This window comes from Magnolia sinica, chromosome 10, assembly GCF_029962835.1.
Source record: "Magnolia sinica isolate HGM2019 chromosome 10, MsV1, whole genome shotgun sequence".
Taxonomy (NCBI): Eukaryota; Viridiplantae; Streptophyta; class Magnoliopsida; order Magnoliales; family Magnoliaceae; genus Magnolia; species Magnolia sinica.
In genome coordinates, this window is record NC_080582.1 from 15,677,367 (window position 1) to 15,699,793 (window position 22,427).

At 41.5% G+C, this 22,427-nt stretch overlaps 1 protein-coding gene across 1 annotated transcript; it reads right to left on the minus strand.

The window, feature by feature from the left end:
- Nucleotides 1–2,067: 2,067 nt before the first annotated feature.
- LOC131217377 (probable disease resistance protein At4g27220) lies at nucleotides 2,068–11,166 on the minus strand. Its single transcript, XM_058212292.1, has 5 exons — nucleotides 10,671–11,166; nucleotides 4,773–4,846; nucleotides 3,690–4,682; nucleotides 2,884–3,612; nucleotides 2,068–2,790 (listed from the first exon to the last, which is right to left on the minus strand). The coding sequence occupies exons 1-5, from the start codon at nucleotides 11,164–11,166 to the stop codon at nucleotides 2,068–2,070; spliced, it is 3,015 nt and encodes a 1,004-aa protein (XP_058068275.1).
- Nucleotides 11,167–22,427: the final 11,261 nt, after the last annotated feature.

The following is a 22,427-nucleotide window of genomic DNA, read 5'->3' on the forward strand; positions in this document are numbered from 1 at the left end:
ACAGTTTTTGCATGTGGACTGGAGCATCCGGAGTTAACGGATTTGATCTTAGGTTGTTATGCACAATTGAAGTCTGAATGCAAGTGATTAGTGTATTGTCATTTCAAAGCAACTTTCTAGTGTGTTTTCATTCGAGGAGGCCGAGTTCCCTGTTCAGAATAAGTTCATAGATGCAGGGTTCATGGATGATCTTTCCAAGCCATTGATCTGTAGGCCCCCATCGTGGATGGACAATTGCCCCAAAATCTCCCAAATCAGAAGATCCTAGCCATCAAATCTTTGGCCTTTCCTCCAGTGAGTGTGGTTTGTTGGTTCATTTCTTTTTAACTACAGGAGGTTAGAGTTCACCAATTGGGAGGATATACTGAGAATGGTCCATCCATGATGGGGGACGTTAGATCAATGGCTTGGATAGATTAGCCATGGCCTCACACTTACCAACCAGGTTCGGAAACTAATAGGGAACTTGGCCTCTTTTCATTCTAATGTGGGTGTAAACAACAAAACGATAGGGATTTGATTCTTTAGTATAAATACTGAGATTGAAAGCTCTAGCTACTAGTATGGATGAATTTGGTAATTATATTTGTCTTGTGCAATCGGATTCCAGAGGAATGGTTCCTTCCACACAATGAGATCAAAGTAGCTCCTACTTGTTTCCACTGCAATCCTCATTTTGGATGGCAGACGGTCACCATCTTTTCGGTGCATCTAAGATTGGCCCTTGGCCATTTATAGGCCTTTGTAGTGACAAATCTCATTATCGGGAATTTCTTCTCTCTAGAATTTCTCAGGATATTGATGGGAAAATCTAGCTAAAATTGAAATTTCTCATATAAATTAATAAATGTTTTAGGATTTTAATAATGACTAATTAAGTACGTCCTTTTTGAGAAGGAAAAGTACCGAAGTACCCTATTTATTGTTTTTCTTTGGAAAGTAATGAACTCAGAAAAAAAAAAAAAAAAAAAAGAAGCGGCCGCCCCACATAGTTTGTGTATAACCTTAGCATGCCAAACGTATTCAACCAAACATAATAATCACAAGGACCAAAAATATTTTTTTATTGAATCACTAGTGGGCTGTGATTATATTTTGATGTTTTTAAGTGGTGTATATTATTTTTTATGGTGTGCCTCATCCTCCTTTTAGATTGACGAAATTTTTGGTACTTCTAAACACGATAGGAGATTACATCCATTGGACGGCTTGGATATCATAAAAATATGTAATGGGCTCCAAGAATTTCTACTTTACCAGTTTCTAAAGAAACAAGTGCATGGTGGGCATTATGGTAATTTCAGTGCTCTATTTGTGTGGAATTTTGTGGTAAAAATCCCTAAATAAAACGAGAGATGTCAACATCAAAGGACTCGCCGGTTAAGACTGCAAATCGGATATGTGATGGGACCCAATTTTCAGGCTTAACTCAGCGTACAGATTTTCTCATGACCCAACCCGAACTTTTATCCAACAGTGCCTATTTCTCTGGATTTGATAAACATGATTAAGAGAATGATATAAAGAATTAAGGATCCCCATCATGGAACAATTGAGTGGACCAGTCGGGATTGGGATGATCCTGGCCCAAGTTTCAGCCTTATCCATGGTTGGCTAAGGTCATAAGCATATGCCTCTCTCTCTCTCTCTCTCTCTCTCTCTCTCTCTCTCATATAATAGAAAATTACATCTAAATTAGGGAACATAACTGAAACCTGAAAAACCCAACCAATTCATGCAAAGCAGAAAGGCCCCATAACAAAAATCATCTAACACCTCCGCGAGGAAAATAAAAGAAAAAAATAAATAAATTAAGTGTCCTTACTGCTGCAAGCATGATTTACAAAACAAATCCAGTACTTGTTTAACTTTCCGAAATTCATGCTAAAGAGTAACACATCCAATTTGTTCATGAAATTCATAATTCGAAGCCACTACGACTAAGTCACCTAAGTCCTATGGAACACCCTCTTTCTACCACAGCATCGCACAAATAAAAGAGAATTACAATAGTTCAATAAGAGAATAATAACATAATAAACAGATCCTAGTTGAAGCAGAAAAGAATCACTTGGTTGACGGACACCATTCTTTGAAACGGATGTTGTGTGGCTTGACACTACCTTCCCATTTTATGCTTTCCCACCATTTCAGCTCACCTTCAATCTTGACTTCTGCTGCAGAAGCATTTGTGTTATGGAGAGGAAGCTTCTCCAGCAGCGGGCATCCTCGAATCTTCAACTTCTTCAGCATCGGCAAGTGCCCACCACAAATGCTTTTCAGTTTGCGTAGCTCCCAAAGACACAAATCAACTAGCTGTGGAAATGCATTTTGCCCTGCCAGGCGGTCTTCTTCAAAGACCTTCTCCAGTCTACAGCAAAATTTTATTTCAAGTAATTTGAGATTCTGTAACTGAATGCTCGAAGAGAAGAAGTTCACGAGCTTCGGGCAACATTCCAAATATATATTCTTTAGGCATGCGAAGCTCCCTCTTCCCAACTGCCTCCGGCACACTGTTCTTAATTTGGCAAGATCCGACACCCTTAGATTTTCTAAACAAACTGCTGCATCAATGTCTGCCATTCTTCCAACGAACAGAATCTCCAGTTGATGGCATTTCTCAATCCAACATTCTTTAAGGTTGTCCATCTCCATGCCAAGATTGGACAGTGCCTTAATGAACGCATTGCCATACAAATGAAAGAATTCTATCACTGAGAGAACCCCTCTAACACCGTCTAGGGAATTCTTACCACCGCAAACCTCCAGTTGTCTTTCATAACTCGAAGACTGCTCAAATCGAGTATAAATATGCTAGTAGAAAAATCGGTTTCTTTTAAAATCACGATATCTATCCTTGCGCCCTCCCTCGCAGGGACAGACCAAGAAATGGAATTTTTGAAAGCAGGATTTCCACAGTTTCGAGCTTTCGTCCAAAGACTCAAAAACACTTGCATCACCGACAGAGATGTGACGACTGCTGCTGTCTTGGAGCTGCTCATGCAGCAAGTTCAAGCCACATCGATCCCAATTCAAGTTTTCTGGAAGCCGATTTATCTTTCTCCAGTCAACCGTCTTGAGATGCTCCATTCCCAACAGGTCCAGGCACCGCAAGCTAGTCAGATTGAAAATTTCGTGTGGTAGCACTTCCATTTTCGTGCCTGAAAGATGAAGTGCCTCAAGTTTTGAATGTTTATTTGGGCTGACCAGTTTCACTAGAGAGCGACAACCCTTGATCGAGAGCCTGCTGAGGTTGCAGGCACCTGAGATGTTGAGACGTCGGAGGCTTTGCATGTTGTGGAAGGATACCTTCACCATCTTCGTCAAGGGAGTTTGATGGAGATCGAGGATCTCGAGCTTCTGCATATCCTTTAAGAATGAAGGAAGAGCCTCTAGCTTGCAGCAGCTTTGAAGCTTCAACAACCGTAATTCACATAGGCAGGACATGGATGAGGGCAGGGAAGTGATGCTTGTGAAAGAAATGTCGAGGACTCGGAGTTTGGTCATGTTCTGGAAAAAAGCATCCGGGATTTCTTGCAAGCGGTCATTATTGTTGAGCAACAATGTGGAGAGAAGAGGGCAATTTGGAGAGCGGAATGGGAGTGTTTCTACCTGATTATTGGATAATGAGATCCATTGGCATGATTCTTCCCTATTTAAGCTGTACTTCATTAGGAACGTCTGAGAACCTGAGAATTCATATCCACATGATATTGTCCTCCTGAAGATCCCTCCATTGTAAATTGCTCTTGTAGCCAGTCCTTAAATTCCCCTTCCATAGATTGAGCTTTTGATGAATCTGCCCAATAATATTCATCCCACCTCTGTAGATAGGAGTGTAGCCAATTTGGGTTTGATGACACCAGAGACAGTAGCACCATGCATCTCTCTGCCAGCTCTTTGAGCAGTAAATTCCCTAATCTCTTGAAAGCCGCTTCTTTATTCTCCTCCTCATTGAAGAATCCATCTAAAAAGCCCTCTGACCTCCAATACTCTTCTATCAAGGAATCTCCATCGATGGAGCCTCCATTTCGACAGAGCAAGGAGATGTAAGAGAAGCATTTGAAGACCATGTCTCTGGTTATTGAGAAACCAATGCTGGCAGAAACATCCGCTGCCTCTTCCTGTAAAAAATCCCAGGCGTCTTCTTTAGACCACTCCCCCACCCTGATGTTTACTTGGGCTTTCATTATGTTACAGACTTCTTGGGATTGAGTTGTGATCACCACTTTGCCATCGATGGTGAAAGCAGGGGCCATGGCTGGAACTCCCATCTCTTCCAAGTTGATGCTTTCCCAAACATCTTCTAAGACGAGGAGGAACCTCTGGCCGCTTAGCTTAGCCGAGATTTGTTTAGCAGCAGCGTAGAAGTCGATGGACTTTGGGATATCCAATGCCTTCTTCATTCCCATCTGTACCTCCATTAAACGATTCCTTCTCCCCTTTTCATCCAACGCCTTTAAAACCCGTATATGGCTATACAACTCCCAAGTACTCAATCTTTGGTCCTTTTTTGTCAGACGGTCCAATTCTCCTCTGATTCTCGCCTGCATCTTCTCAGCAAGACTCTCGACTCCCGGTGCTCTTACTCGTATGATCACATCAAACAGACGGCTAGATTCTTTGGATTCATCCATCACCGCTGCAACCACCTGTCTCATGATCCGTGACTTCCCCACACCCTGCCATCCCCAAACTGAGAACACTGAAATATTGACATCTCTCAAACAGTCCCATATCTGTTGCCTCATGTGTCATGACCAAGCACTCACAACCTCTCCTCCTTGTCTGAGCCGTCGATCATCACCATCCCTGGAAGCTGCCCCTTCCTCTGCACGATCACTTTCTGCAAAATCGAATTCCTTGTTTGGTAAGGGTGGAAATGATGAGAGCATGGGCCAGGCACGTTCTGCGCCCTATCAATTTATTGATGTCTGAAAATTACGTGGGCCCACAACGATGTATTTCTTACATCCACTTGAGCTTTGGATATACCTCATGTTTCGGCCCATCCTCTGAAATTATCTATAAATATTGATGAACAGTGTGGATTTAACACAAAAAAATCATAGTGTGACTTGGAGAAGTCAACATATGAATTATCTGCAACCGGGTGAAAGAAGGGTGGTGGGAACTTGTTTTGAAATGTCAATTTTGAAATTATGTTAAGATGCCCGCCCACCAATATCAGATGGGTGGGAAATATGTGCACACCTCCTATTAAGTGCAAACCGTGCCATGCAATCCATTTCTCTCACAACGAAAATGCCCAAAAAACTCTACTTCCAAATAGGCCATAGTTACATTGCATCTGGACCGTTAGTCAACAAAATGTTGCAATACCATCATTTCATTGCATATTAAAATCCATTTCCGTAATCATTTTTCAACTTTGCCATATTGTAGGGCCCAAACGTCTTCTTGGATAGGACTGTCAATGGGCCGGGTTTGAGGTTGGCATCTGTTCGTATTTTGAACTGTTAAAGCCTGACAATTTGGCCCTAATCAAAATTTTGATTTTGCTGGAATGAGCCCGGCACATTGACAGCACTGTTCTTGGGCTTAAAACATAGTATTAAAGCTCATCTTAATAGGAACTACAATATTACAGGTTAGTCGGATATGGTTGTTTGAATACTGAGTTCAGCTGTTACGGAGGCCATATTTCTTCCCAATTAATGGTTGCATACCCAAACATAGGAGCCGTATTGATTCTACAAACAAGAAGCTGTGGTAGTTTCTCTGATTTACTGAAACCGGCGAAATCACAAATTCCATGGTTGATCGTCCATCATCACAACAATATTAGCAGGCAAGTTGTGTCCTCCTTGCTCTGCTAAGGGCTTGTTTGGATAAGAGGAATCCACAGCCAAGTCACGCTGGGCCTAATGGATTTTTGGGTTTTGGCTTGGGCTCATTACTTTAAGACCATGCATACTTCAACCTTGGGCCTAATGGTGCCTGGCCCGGTCCAGCCCATATGGCCACTTGCAGCAAAAAGGCCCTAGAAGGATTTGATTGGGCCACGTGTGCTGTTAGATATAGGTGGGCTGGTGACCCATGTGGAAGGATTTGATTGGGCCATGTGTGCTGTCAGAGATAGGTGGGCCATGATGTTTATGTGAAATTTACTCTGACTATATGATTGGAAACAATGTATAAGGACAACGCTCACCATCCAAAATGTTTCCCTTGGTGTGGCTCACCTGAATTGTGGATGGACTTTAATTTTGGGCTAAGGGGTCAAATTTTGGTGTGGCATCCAACGGTTGAAGTGGATTTCATATAATCATCATCGTGGATGGTAGACAATGTAAAGATCAAGTCCTAAAATGATCTCAAATAATGGATGGACGGGGTGGATTTCTCACAAACATCAAGGTGGGCCCCACCAAGAGTAACGTGAAATGATGTGGAGAGTGCGGATTGTCTGCGTTGAAGATAGTAAAATTGAGTGCGGCTGCTTCTGATTGATCCACGTCATCACTGGATTTCTCTCTACCCATAGATTGCGTGATACACAAGGTGACTTTTAACGTCCACAATGATTTATGTTATAGATCGAAACAGATAATCAATTTTTACAGATCATTCTAAAGAATAAGCCATAAAACAAGGCACATTCAAAGCTGAAGTAGACCACAACATAAAAAATAGTGGGGATTAAACCACCACCATTAAAACCTTCCTAGAGTTCATTGTTAGGTTTTTTTTTCCATCTAACTTCTTCGTAAGATAACATATACATGGATAAAGGGAAAAAAACAAAATACTAACTTGATTAGAGTTTTTGGTGGCCCTAAGAAATTTTCAACAGTAAGCGTACAATTCTCACTATTTCTCTAGTGTGGCCACTTGAGCTTTGATCTACATCATTTTCTGTTTAATCCCATAAAATGGTATGGAAAATGAATAGACGGTTTGGATCTAATACTCCCCATCTTCTTCTCTGCACTTGGAATGTGCTGCACCACGGGAGCTGACTAGGTGAGACCCGGGCTTACCCAAGACACAGCGGTAGTTACCATGGTGCTCACCTTGACTTGTTTATTTTGTATGCACTCCTTTCATCCATTTTTCCAGATAATTCTAGGGTATTATAGAAACAATAAAGTAGATCCAATTATCAGGTGGACCATATCATAATAAACAGTGGTGATTAATGATTAATAAGCCACAAAAGTTTTATGTCAAGAATATATTTGGTTTACCTCTTCATCCAGGCTTATGTGAACTCATCAACAGATTGATGGAAATAGAAGAAACGGAAACATTAAGTTGAGCCCTAAGAAGTTTTTAATGGTAGCGTCTCAATTATTATTGTTTCCTAGAATATAATCCCGTGTCAATTATCATTGAAATCAGATAATGGGTAATTGGATCTTCTTAAGTGTTGGCATCAAGATCTAAAATGATCCAAAAAACGGATGGACAGAGTAGATAGAGAATACACAAATCAAGCGTGGTAAGGCTGCACCGTCTTGGGTGAAGCCCGGTCTCAACTAATCATCTCGCGTGCACCACCTAGTAAGCCATCGAATTTCTTGGAGTGTGAAATTTATGCAGGCCATGCTATGATATATTTCTTAGATCCACACTGTCCGTTCATTTTTTTCAGATCATCTTAAAATATGAATCCAAAAACATTGAAAATTCAAAGCTAACGTGGACCACCCTACTGAAGACAGTAAGAATTCATGCTACTGTTGAAAACTTATTGGGGCCACAGAGCCTTCTAATCAAGTTGATATTTGTATTTTAACTTCATGCAGATATGTGTGATCTTATGAACATGCCAGATGGAAAATAAGCCTCACAATGGGCCTTAGGAAAGTTTCAACGGTAATTTGTTTCACCCCCACTACTTTGTGTGGGGTGATTTACTTCAGCTTTGGACGTACCTCATTTTAGGATTATGCTCTATATTTATCTGAAAATATTGATGGACAGTATAGATCTAGCACAAAAATCATGATGAGACCCAGAAAAAGTTCCACACACTTCAAGAGTTGTGTTGTGTAATGAGATAGAAATCAGTCGTATCTCGTTAGCTGAGTGACTGAGTCATCAGAAATATCGTGGAGGAATTAAAAGCAACAGCTACCACTGGAAATTTTTGTGCCTTCAACACAGACGATCCACACTTTGCAACTTATCCCACTTCCGACACCTTCCAAAAATGGTTTACAGTGAAAAGATAGAAAAACCAATAGATGTAGATACCCGGTATTTGCCTCCTCTTATGTCCTGCGTTCACAATCTCTCCTCTTCTTCTAAGCTATCCATCATCTACCATTACCTCTGCAGGATATATTTCTGCAAAATTCGAATTCCTTGTTTTGTAAGATTGGAAATGAGTGCATGGGCTAAACATGGAATAGTCATTTTAGACCGACCCATCGGGACCAAACTTCATATGTAGCCGTTATGTCACCAATATATATTTCTAGACTTGAAGGGCCTGTTTGAATATCACCTATACCTAACAAGTAACCCTTTTTATTATTATTATTATTTGTTTATATATATATATATATAAAGCTTTTAGCAAATAAAAAATTTATTTTTGGAAGTTAGTTTGACTAGCACTATTAGATTTTCTTTTTCTTGATTAGCACTATTAGATTTTCTTAATTTTTCTTTTGTTCTTTTTTTTTCGGAAGTTTTTCTACTTTTCTACTCCCCTTCTCCCGGCACAGATTTGGTGGATCCCTAACTGTGGAGCCCACGATGTTGATGCGTGAGCCTTACATCCACGGTGTCCATCCAATTTTACACATCACTTTAGAGCAAGATCCAAAAAATGAAGCATATCCAAATCTCTAGTGGACCACACCACAGGAAATAGTGGTGATTGATCATTAAAAACTTCTTCTCGACCACCAAAGTTTTGGATCAAGCTGATATTTTTGTGGTCCCTTCGTTCATGTCTTTGTAACCTCATCAAGAGGTTAGGTGGCAAATAAACATTCGCACATCCCCCAAGAAATTTATGGTGGGCCACACAGTAAGGGATCCAAGGACCTATTCTCTAGAATTGGACACTCCGCATAAAAGGTGGCCGCGTATGATGGAAAACCCATATAAAAAATGAGGCCCACATCATGGATGATCCACATCAAAGATGGGCTTCATATGATGGATAATTAACATTGATGGTGGGCTCATATGATAGATGACTTATATGAAATTGGGCTCCACATAATGGGCATCCCACATCAAAGGTCAGCCTCTAATGATTAATGGTTTATATCCAAGGTAGGGCCCGCATGATGGATGACCCACATCAAAGGTAGGGCCCTGACGCAGGGATGAACATGATGAGGTCGATCCACGAAGCCTCTCTGGACTCCTCACAGAGACTTCTCGAATCCACGACGAAAAAAAAACAAGAAATTAGAAATAATACTCTAGAAAATTTGTAAATTGATTAATGATTGAATAAATGAATTTACATCCTTTAAATAAGGATACTAAGCCATGGAAGAAGTTTCGGAATTAAACTATAGCTAAAACTCCTAGAAATTGCGAGTTACTATAAATAGTAAACTTACTATTTATAGACAATCGTGATTCCTACTAGTGCGCATGGTTTTCAGCCAAAAATAGTAAATAGTAAGTGTTCTATTTGGCTTTAGCATGCTGTTCTTCTAATTATTCTAAGCGCTTTTAATGTTGGGCGCAACTCGCAGATCCCAACGGATGAAGAGTTATAATCAAACTAAAACTTATTATAAAAAATGAAATTAAAATAGGAATTCGACTGACGATCTGATGGTATTTCGCAAATTCGGCTTGGGGAAAATCATATATGGTACATCTGATAGCTCATTCCGGTTTGTGAGATACGTTTGTTTGAAGTTCTGACGATCCGGGTCACCTCCATCTCTGATTGGGCCTTTTCTGGTCCATCTTGGCCATGAAACTATCCATGACCCGCTCTGCATCAGGCCCACACTATAAGGTGGGATCCACATGATTGACAACGGATAGAGGACCACATGATGGATAATAACATTGATTATAAGCCCCACATGATGGATGACCCATATCAAGGTGGGCCATATGAGGACAATTCACATCGAAGATCTGCCCCTAGCTAGTGATGAATGACCAACGTTTAAGGCAAGTCCCACATAATGGACAGCCCATTTTGAAGTTGGGCCTGCATGATGAATGGTCCACATTAAGGTGGCCACGCATGATGGACGACCCACATCCAAGGTGGGCCTCACATGATGGGTAACCGATATCAAAGGGGGAGCGGATTAGGTGAGACCCCATATCCACTGAGGTGGGTGGGACTCCTATGGTATCGACTGTCATCCACCGTCCGTCCATATTGAAAGCTCATTTTAGGGCATGATAAAAAAATGATGCAGTTCCAAATCCAAGATGATCTACATCCAATAATTTCTTTCTAAAATTCATAATTCGAGGCCACTAAGACTAAATCAAAGTTCAATGGAACAACCTCTTCTTTCTAGCACATAGTAACCCAAATAAAAGAGAATTACAGTAGTAGTTCAGGAAGAGAAGAATAACACAGCAAACAGGGACAGTTTAAACAGAGAAGAATCACTTACTTGATAGACAACATTCTTTGAAACGGATGTAGCTTGGCTTGATACTGCCCTCCCATTTTATGTTTTCCCACCATTTCAGCTCACCTTGGATCTCAACTTGTGTTGCAGAAGCATTTGTGTTATCGAGAAGAAGCTTCTCTAGCAGTGGGCATCCTCGAATCTTCAACCTCTTCAGCATCGGCAAGTGCCCACTGCAAATGCTTTTCAGTTTGCGTAGCTCCCAAAGATATATATCAACTAGCCGTGGAAATGCATTTTGCCCCACCTCGCTGTCTTCTTCAAAGACCTTCTCCAGTCTACAACAGAATTTTATTTCAAGTAATTTGAGATTCTGTAACCGAATGCTCGAAGAGAAGAAATTGATTAGCTTCGGACAACATTCCAAATATATATGCTTTAGGCATGCGAAGCTCCCTCTTCCCAACTTCCCCCGGCACACTGTTATTAATTTGGCAAGATTGGACACCCTTAGATTTTCTAAGCAAACTGCTGCATCAATGTCTGCCATTCTTCCAACGAACAGAAGCTCCAATTGATGGCATTTCTCAATCCAGCATTCTTTAAGGTTGTCCATCTCCATGCCAAGATTGGACAGTGCCTTAATGAACGCATTGCCATACAAATGAAAGAATTTTGCCATAGAGAGAACCCCTCTAACACCATCTAGGGAATTATTACCACCGCAAACCTCCAGTCCTCTTTCATAACTCAAAGACTGTTCAGATTGAGTATAAATATGCGGGTAGAGAAATTGGTTTCTTTTAAAATGACCATATCTATCCTTGCGCCCTCCCTTGCAGGGACATACCAAGAAGTGGAATTCTAAAAAGCAGGATTTCCACAGTTTCGAGCTACGGTCCAAAGATGAAAAAACACTGGCATCACTGACCGAGATATGACGTCTGCATCTGTCTTGGAGTTGTTCATGGACCAAGCCCTAGCCACATCGATCCCAATTCAATTTTTCTGGAAGCCGATCTATCTTTGTCCAGTCAACCGTCTTGAGATGCTCCATTCCCAACAGGTCTAGGCACTGCATGCTAGTCAAATTGAAAATTTGGTGCGGAAGAACTTCCAATTTCGTGCCTGAAAGATCAAGTGCCTCAAGTTTTGAAAGTTTATCTAGGCTGGCCAGTGTCATTAGAGATCGGCAACCCTGGAGCGAGAGCCGACTGAGGTTGCAGGCACCTGAGATGTCGAGGCGTCGGAGGCTTTGCATGTTATTGAAGGATGCCTCCACCATCTTTGTCAGGGCAGTTTGATGGAGATCAAGGATCTCAAGCTTCCGCATATACTTTAAGAACGTAGGAAGACCCTCTAGCTTGTGGCAGCTTTGGAGCTTCAACAACCGTAATTCACAAAGGCAGGATATGGAGGATGGCAGGGAAGTGATGCTTGTAGAAGAAAGGTCGAGGACTCAGAGTCTGGTCATGTTCTTGAAAAAACTGTCTGGGATTTCTTGCAAGCGATCATTATCATTAAGCAATAACGTCGAGAGAAGAGGGCAGTTTGGAGAGCTTAATTGGAATGTTTGTACCTGATTGTGAGATAATGAGATCCATTGGCATGCTTCTTCTGCATCCAAGTTGTTTTTCACTAGGAACGTTCGAGAACCAATAACTTTCCTCACATGAGAATTCATATCCACATGATATTGTCCTCCTGAAGATTCCTCCATTGTAAATTGCTCTTGTAGCCAGTTCATAAATTCTGCTTCCTGAGGATGATTGTCCCACGGGTATAAATTTAGTTTTTTACTCTGCTTTATAAAGAGAGAGAGGAAATTTGGGTTTGATGACGTCAGGGACAATAGAACCATGCATCTCTTCGCGAACTCTTTGAGCAATATATTCCCCTGTCTCTTGAAAGCCACTTCTTTATTCTCCTCCTCATTGAAGAATCCATCTAAAAAGCCCTCCGACCTCCAATACTCTTCTATCAAGGAATCTCGGTCGATGGAGCTTCCGTTCTGATACAAAAAGGAAACGTAAGAAAAGCATTTAAAGACCATGTCTCTGTTTGAAAAACCAATGCTGGAAGCCACATCAGCCGTCTCTTCCTGTAAAAAATCCCAGGCATCTTCTTCAGACCACTCCTCCACCTTGATCTTTAATTGAGCTCCCATTTCATAACAGACTTCATCGGATTGAGTGGTGATGACGACTTTGCTGCCACTTGTAACCGAAACTCCAATATCTTTCAAGTCAAAGCTTTCCCAAACATCTTCAAAGATGAGGAGGAACCTTTGGCCGCTTAACTTATCATTGATAATCTTAGTAGTTGTAGAGATTTGTATGGACTCTGGGATCTCCAATGCCTTCTGGATTCCCATCTGCACCTCCATCAACTGATTCCTTCTCCTATTTGCAACCAACTGGTCGAAAGCATATTCACCATGGAAGCAATACCAACGCTGCATAAATTTTCCTTTTTCTTTGATTCTATACGTCATTATCTTCTCTCCAAGACTCTCGATCCCCGGCGCTCTTACTCGTATGATCACATCAAACAGACGGCTAGATTCTCCGGATTCCTCCATTGCGGCGACAACCTGTCTCACGATTCGTGACTTCCCCACTCCCTGCCGTCCCCATACTGAGAACACTGAAATATTGTCGATCTCTCAAGCAATCCCATATCCGTTGACTCATGCGTTGTGACAAAGCGCTCACAACCTCTCCTCCTCCTTTGAGCCGTCGATCATCATCGTCCCTAGAAGCTGCCATTGCCTATGCTAGAGCTCTCCTGCAAAATCCGAATTCCTAGTCTCGTGAGCAAGGGTGGCAATGGGCCGGGCAACGCAGCCCCACCCATCACCAACCTAGTACATGCCGATCTAATCCTTGATTAGTCCACCCATGCATATTGAATGCAGACCATTGATTTGTCGGGAGCGGATTAAGTGAGACCCATATCCACAAAGGTAAGTGGGGCCCCTGATTGTGGGGATCACAGTGATGTATGTGCCTTAAATCCACACCATCTAACCATTTTGAAAGATCATTTTAGGTATGATCCCAAAAATGAGGCCAACTCAAATCTTAGGTGGACCACATTACAGGAAACAGTCGTGATTAAATCTTCACCATTAAAAACTTCATGGATTCCAGGGGACTGTTTATTTTCCATCCAACATGTTGATGAGGTCAAAAAAACCTAGATGAAGAGGCCACACAAATATCATCTTGATCCAAATCTTTTGTGGCCCACAAGAAGTTTTTAATGGTCAATCACCACTGTTTCCTGTGCTATGGTCCATCTGAGATTTAGGACTGCTTCATTTTTTGGACGATGCCCTAAAATGAGATTTCAATACGGATGGACGGTGTAGATGTAGTCACGTGCATCACCTAATTCGCTCCTTGAATTGAGTACGGATATAGGTGTAGAATGCATGGACCTCGCTTCTCAGGCGAACCACAGTACAGGAAATGATGGTTATTTAATGTCCACCGTTAAGAACTTCCTGGGGGCCACATGAGTTTCGGATTATGCTGATTTTTTTTTCTTTAATCTTAGTATTTATAACCTAATCAATATATTTGATGGCAAATAAATCTTAAAGTGGACCGTATGATTTTTTATTTTTTATTTTTATTTATTTTTTATTTATTTTTGGGTTAGCTTGTCATTACACTCCCATATGTCAGCACACACACTCCAAGTGGACCGTATGATGCTTTCAATGGTGGGTGTTCAATTACCACGATCTTGGTGTGATGTTGTCAACCTGCGATTGGTATCTACCTCGTGGCCTAAAATAATTATCTAAAATGGATGCACGGTATAGATAAAACACACATCATAGTGGGCCTCACAAAGAACCCTATTGGCAAGGTCCGTAGACAATCGGGTCCCCATGGGAGGTAGTGGATTAGGTGCAACCCGGTCTCATCGGACACGGTGCTGCCCTGACTGTGGGGCCTACCTTGACGTATGTGATGTATATCCATACCATCCACGTATTCGCATATCATTTTAGGGCATGGCCTAAAAATTAAGCATATCTAAATCTTAGATGGAATATATATGAAAATTACATGGGTTGGGCTGAGCTCATTAGCTTATACCTTCTTTTTTTTTTTTTTTTTTTTTGATATAATAGAAAATTACATCTAAATTAGGGAACATATATGAAACCTGAAAAACCCAACAAATTCATACAAAGTAGAATGGCCACAGAACAAAAATCATCTAACACCTCTATCAAGAAAATAAAAGGAAAAAAATTAAGTCCTGCTTACTGCTGCAAGCATGATTTGCAAAACAAATCCGGTACTTGTTTACCTTTCCCAAACTCATGCTAAAGAGCAACACATCCAATTTGTTCCTGAAATTCATAATTCAAAGCCACTAAGACTAAGTCACCTAAGTCCAATGGAACACCCTCCTCTTTCTACCACAGCATAGCACAAATAAAAGAGAATTACAATAGTTCAGGAAGAAAATAATAAAATAGTAAACAGATTGTAGTTGAAGCAGATAAGAATCACTTGGTTGACGGACGCCATTCTTTGAAACGGATGTTGTGTGGCTTGACGCTGCCTTCCCATTTGAAGTTTTCCCACCATTTCAGCTCACCTTCAATCTTGACTTCTGCTGCAGAAGCATTTGTGTTATGGAGAGGAAGCTTCTCCAGCATCGGGCATCCTCGAATCTTCAACTTCTTCAACATTGGCAAGTGCCCACCACAAATGCTTTTCAGTTTGCGTAGCTCCCAAAGACATAAATCAACTAGCTGTGGAAATGAATTTTGCCCTGCCACGCTGTCTTCTTCAAAGACCTTCTCCAGTCTACAACAGAATTTTATTTCAAGTAATTTGAGATTCTGTAACTGAATGCTCGAAGAGAAGAAGTTGATGAGCTTCGGGCAACATTCCAAATATATATTCTTTAGGCATGCGAAGCTCCCTCTTCCCAACTGCCATCGGCACACTGTTCTTAATTTGGCAAGATCAGACACCCTTAGATTTTCTAAATGGACCGCCACATCTGCCCTTCTTCCGACAATTAGATACTCCAATTGATGGCATTTCTCAATCCAGCATTCTTTAAGGTTGTCCATCTCCATGCCAAGATCGGACAGTGCCTTGACAAACACATTGCCACGCAAATGAAAGAATTCTGTCACTGAGAGAACCCCTCTAACACCGTCTAGGGAATTGTTACCACCGCAAACCTCCAGTCGTCTTTTATAATTCAAATACTGCTCAAATCTAGTATAAATACGCTGGTAGAAAAATCGGTTTCTTTTAAAATGAGCATATCTATCCTTGAGCCCTCCTTCGCAGGGACAGACCAAGAAATGGAATTTTAGAAAGTATGATTTCCACAGTTTTGAGCTTTGGTCCAAAGACTCAAAAACACTCGCATCACCGACTGATATGTGACGTCTGCTGCTGTCTTGGAGCTGTTCATGCAGCGAATTCAAGCCACATCGATCCCACTTCAAAATCTCTGGAAGCCGATCTATCTTTCTCCAGTCCACCGTTTTGAGATGTTCCATTCCCAACAGGTCCAGGCACCGCATGGTTGTCAAATTGAAAATTTCGTGTGGGACCTCTTCCAATTTCGTGCCTGAAAGATCAAGTTCCTCAAGTTTTGAAAGTTTAACTGGGCTGACCAGTCTCACTAGAGAGCGACAACCCTTGAGTGAGAGCTGGCTGAGGTTGCAGGCACCTGAGATGTTGAGACGCCGGAGACTTTGCATGTTGTGGAAGGATACCTCCACCATCTTCGTCAAGGGAGTTTGATGGAGATCGAGGATCTCGAGCTTCTGCATATCCTTTAGGAATGCAGGAAGAGACTCTAGCTTGCAGCAGCTTCGAAGCTTCAACAACCGTAATTCACACAGGCAGGACATGGACGAGGGCAGGGAAGTGATGCTTGTGAAAGAAATGTCGAGGACTCGGAGTTTGGTCATGTTCTGGAAAAAAACATCTGGGATTTCTTGCAAGCGATCATTGTTTTTGAGCAACAATGTTGAGAGAAGAGGGCAATTTGGAGAGAGGAATGGGAGTGTTTCTACCTGATTATTGGATAATGAGATCCATTGGCATGATTCTTCCCTATCTAAGTTGTACTTCACTAGGAACGTCTGAGAACCAATCACTTCCATTACCTGAGAATTCATATCCACATGATATTGTCCTCCTGAAGATCCCTCCATTGTAAATTGCTCTCGTAGCCAATCCATAAATTCCCCTTCCATAGATTGAATCTTGGATAGGTCTACTGGAAAATATTGTTCCGCCCACCTATTTAGATATGAGGTTAGGTAATTTGGGTTTGATGACACCAAAGACAATAACACCATGCATCTCTCTACAAGCTCTTTGAGCAGTAAATTCCCCAATCTCTTGAAAGCTGCTTCTTTATTCTCCTCATTGAAAAATCCATCTAAAAAGCCCTCCGACCTCCAATACTCTTCTATCAAGGAATCTCCATCGATGGAGCATCGGTTTTGACAGAGCAAGGAGACGTAAGAGAAGCATTTGAAGACCATGTCTCCGGTTATTGAGAAACGAATGCTGGCAGCAACATCGGCTGCCTCTTCCTGTAAAAAATCCCAGGCGTCTTCTTTAGACCACTCCCCCACCCTGATGTTTACTTGGGCTTTCATTTCCTCACAAACTTCTTGGGATCGAGTCGTGATCACGACTTTACTGCCGCTGGTGATAGCAGAGGCCATGACTGGAACTCCCATCTCTTTCAAGTTGATGCTTTCCCAAACATCTTCTAAGACAAGGAGGAACCTTTGGTTGCTTAGCTTAGCCGAGATTTGTTTAGCAGCAGCGTAGAAGTGCATGGACTTTGGGATATCCAATGCCTCCTTGATTCCCATCTGTACCTCCATTAAACGATTCCTTCTCCCCTCTTCAATCAACCCCGTTAAAAGCTGTATCTGCAACTCATATGAATGTTTCAATTCTTCTCTGATTCTCGCCTGCATCTTCTCAGCAAGACCCTCGACTCCCGGAGCTCTTACTCGTATGATCACATCAAACAGACGGCTAGATTCTCTGGATTCATCCATCACCGCTGCAACCACCTGTCTCATGATCCGTGACTTCCCCACACCCTGCCATCCCCAAACTGAGAACACTGAAATATTGTCATCTCTCAAGCAATCCCATATCCGTTGCCTCATGCGTCGTGACCAAGCACTCACAACCTCTCCTCCTTGTCTGAGCCGTAGATCATCACCATCCCTGGAAGCTGCCGTCTCCTCCGCACGATCACTTCCTGCAAAATCGAATTCCTTGTTTGGTAAGGGTGGAAATGAGAGCATGGGCCAGGCACGTTCTGCGCCCTATAAATTTTAAAGCCGGCTTGGGCTCAAGTCATTTTACACCGATCCAGCACTTTGGGTTTTCTTCTCTCTAGCAAAGCAACAAAATTTATTGAAATGTGTGAAAATTACGTGGGCCCACAACGATGTATTTCTTACATCCACACTGTTCATCCATTTTTTCGGATCATTATGAAAAACAGGGCAATCTCCACTGCGAGGTTAAATGGGAAGTAAGCCTACGGTTGGTGCTAGAAATGTTTCAACGGTGGTATGGTCCACTTGAGCTTTGGATGTACCTCATGTTTTGGCCCATGCTATGATATTATCTACAAATATTGATGAACAGTGTGGATTTAACACAAAAAAATCATAGTGGGGCTTGGAAAAGTTTCACACTTAAAACTTGTGTTGTGTAGCACGCAATCTATCCAAGGAGAGAGATCCTGCTCAATTTTGGTCTGTCCTAAAATGATCTCAAATAAGGGATGGACGGGGTGGATTTCTCATGAACATCAAGGTGGGCCCCACCTAGAGTAACGAGAAATGATGTGGAGAGTGCGGATTGTCTGTGTTGAAGACAGTAAAATTCAGTGCGGCCGCTTCTGATTGATCCACGTCATCGCCGGTGACTCCACCTAACAACACGCTAGCTGGATTTCTCTCTACCCATAGATTGCGTGATACACGAGGTGACTTTTAACGTCCACAATGATTTATGTTTTAGATCCAAACAGATTATTAGTTTTTACAGATCATTCTAAAAGAATGAGCCATAAAACAAGGCACATCAAAAGCTGAAGTGGACCACAACATAAAAAATAGTGGGGATTAAACCACCACCGTTAAAACCTTCCTAGGGTTCATTGTTAGTTTTATTTTCCATCTAGCTTCTTCATAAGCTAACACATACATGGATAAAGGGAAAACTAAAATATTAGCTTGATTAGAGTTTTTTGTGGCCGTAAGAAATTTTCAATAGTAAGCGGACATTTCCCACTATTTCTATAGTGTGGCCACTTGAGCTTTTATCTACATTGCTTTCGGTCTAATTCCATAAAATGGTATGGAAAAATGGATGGATGGTTTGGATCGAATACATTCAGCATGATGAGGCCCATAGAAGTTCCATATGCCAATACTTTCCGTTTTCTTCTCTGCACTTGGAATGTGCTGCACCATGGGAGCTGATTAGGTGAGACCCGGGGCTTACCCAAGACAATGCGGTAGTTACCCTGGTGCCCACCTTGACTTGTTTATTTTGTATGCACTCCGTTTATCCATTTTTCCAAATAATTCTAGGGTTTTATAGAAATAATAAAGTAGATCCAATTATCAGGTGGACCATATCATGATAAACAGTGGTGATTAACAATTAATAAGGTACAAAAGTTTTATATCAAGCCTATATTTGGCTTACCTCTTCATCCAGTCTTATATGAACGCATCAACAGATTGATGGAAAATAAAACAAACGGAAACATTAAGGTGAGCCCTAAGAAGTTTTTAATGGTACGTAACATGCTTAATCACCATTGTTTCCTGGAATATGGTCCACGGGATTATTGGATCTTCGTAAGTTTTGGTATCATGATCTAAAATGATCCGAAAAACCGGATGGACAGAGTAGATAGAGAATACACAAATCAAGGTGGGCTCCTTGGTAAGGCTGCACCGTCTTGGGTGAAGCCCGGTATCATCTAATGGGCTTGCGTGCACCGCGGAGTAAGCCATCGAATTTCTTGGAGTGTGAAATTTATGTAGGCCGTGATATGATATATTTCTTAGATCCACACTGTCCGCCCCTTTTTTTTTTTTTCAGATCATTCTAAAATGTGAATCCAAAAACATTGAAAATTCAAAGCTAAAGTGGACCACGCCACCGAAGACAGTAAGAATTCATGCTACTGTTGAAAACTTCTTGGGGCCACATGAGGCTCTGATCAAGTTGATATTTGTATTTTAACTTCATGCAGGTATGTGTGATCTTGTGAACAGGTCAGATGAAAAATAAACCTCCAGTGGGCCCCAGGAAAGTTTCAACTGTAGCTTGTTCAATCCTTCATGTAGGGTTATCTACTTCAACTTTGGATGTACCTCATTTTAGGTTTATGCTCTATATTTGTCTGAAAATATTGATGGACAGTATAGATCTAGCACAAAAATCATGATGGGACCCAGAAAAAGTTCCACACATGTTAAGAGTTGTGTTGTGTAATGAGATAGAAATCCGTTGTATCTCGTTAGCTGAGTCATCAGAAATTACGGGGAGGAATGAGAAGCAACAGCAATGGAATTTTTTGTGCCTTCAACACAGAGGATCCCCACTCTGCAACTTATCCCACTTCCGCACCTTGTAAAAATGGTTTACTGTGAAAAGATAGAAAAACCAGTAGATGTAGATGATACCTGGTATTTGCCTCCTCTTATGTCCTGCGTTCACAATCTCTCCTCTTCCTCTAAGCCGCCCATCATCATCGTCTACCACCGCCTCTGTCCGATCTCTTTCTGCAAAATACGAATTCCTTGTTTTATAAGAGTGGAAATGAGTGCATGGCTAATCATGGCATGCAAGCTTGGCCTTATCAATTTTCATGCCGGCTTGGGGATAGGTCATTTTAGACCAAGCCATCCGGACCAAACTTCATATGTAGCCGTTATGTCACCTATATATATTTTTAGACTTGAAGGGCCTGTTTGAATATCACCTCACAAGTAACTCTTTTTTTGTTTGTTTGTTTGTTTTGTTTTTTCTAACTTATAGCGATAAAAAATTTATTTTTGCAAGTTAGTTTGGTTAGCACTATTAGATTTTCTTTTTTTTCTTTTTTTTTTCCAAACCTTTTCTACTCCCCTTCTCCGGGCACAGCTTCCGTGGATCCCAAACTGTGGAGCCCACCATGGTGATACGTGAGCCTTGCATCCACAGTGTCCATCCAATTTTACACATCATTTTAGAGCAAGATCCAAAAAAGGAAGCAGATCCAATTCTCTAGTGGACCACACCACGGGAAACAGTGGTGATTGATCATTAAAAGCTTCTTCTCGACCATGAAAGTTTTGAATCAAGAGGTTAGGTGGCAAATAAACATTCACGCATCCCCCAAGAAATTCACGGTGGGCCACACAGTAAGGGATCCAAGGACCTATTCTCTAGAATTGGACACTCCACATAAAAGGTGGCCGCGTATGATGGACAACCCATATAAAAAATGAGGTCCACATGATGGATGATCCGCATCAAAGATGGGCTTCATATATATGATGGACAATTAACATTGATGGTGCGCCCAGATGATAGATGATTCATATCAAAGTGGGCCCCCACATAATGCGCAGTCCACATCAAAGGTCGGCCTCTAATGATTAATGGTTTATATCCAAGGCAGGGCCCGCATGATGGATGACCCACATCAAAGGTAGGGCCCTGACGTAGGGATGAACATGATGAGGTCGATCACCTTCTTCAGACAACTACTTCGAATCCACGAAGCCTCTCTAGACTCCTCACAGAGACTTCTCGAATCCATGAGGAAAAAAAGCAAGAAAATAGAAATAATATTCTAGAAAATTTGTAAATTTATTGATGATTGAATAAATGAGTTTACACTCCTTTAAATAGGGATACTAAACCATGAAAGAAGTTTCAGAATTAAGCTACAACTAAAACTCCTAGAAATCATGACTTACCATAAATAGTAAACTTACTATTTATAGACGGTCGTGATTTTTACTAGTGCGCATGGTTTTCAGCCAAAAATAGTAAGTGTCCTATTTAGCTTCAACATGCTGTTCTCCTAATTATTCTAAGTACTTTTAATGTTGGGCCCAACTCGTAAAGCCCAACGGATGAAGAGTTATAACAAAACTGTAACTTATTATAAATAGTGAAAATAAAATTAAAACAGGTATTCGACAAACGATCCGATGGTATTTCGCAAATTCGTCTTGGGCAAAATCATATATGGTATATCTGATAGCTCATTCCGATTTGTGAGATACGTCTGTTTGAAGTTCTGACAGTCTAGATCACATCCATCTTTGATCGGGCCTTTTTTGGTCCATCTTGGTCATGAAACTATCCGCGACCTGCTCTGCATCAGGCCCACACTATAAGGTGGGATCCACATGATAGACGATGGATAGAGGCCCACATATGGATAGTAACATTGAATATAAGCCCCACAAGATGGATGGCCCATATCAAGGTGGGCCATCTTGAGGACAATTCACATCGAAGATCTGCCCATAGCTAGTGATGAATGACCAATGTTTAAGGCAAGTCCCACATAATGGACAGCCCATTTTGAAGTTGGGCTTGCATGATGAACAGTCCACATTAAGGTGGCCACGCATGATGGACGACCCACATCCAAGGTGGGCCTCACATAACGGGTAACCCATATCAAAGGGGGAGCGGATTAGGTGAGACCCCATATCCACTGAGGTGGGTGGGACTCCTATGGGTTGACTGGCATCCACCGTCCATCCATATTGGAAGCTCATTTTAGGGCATGATCCAAAAAATGAAGCAGTTCAATGGAACGGCC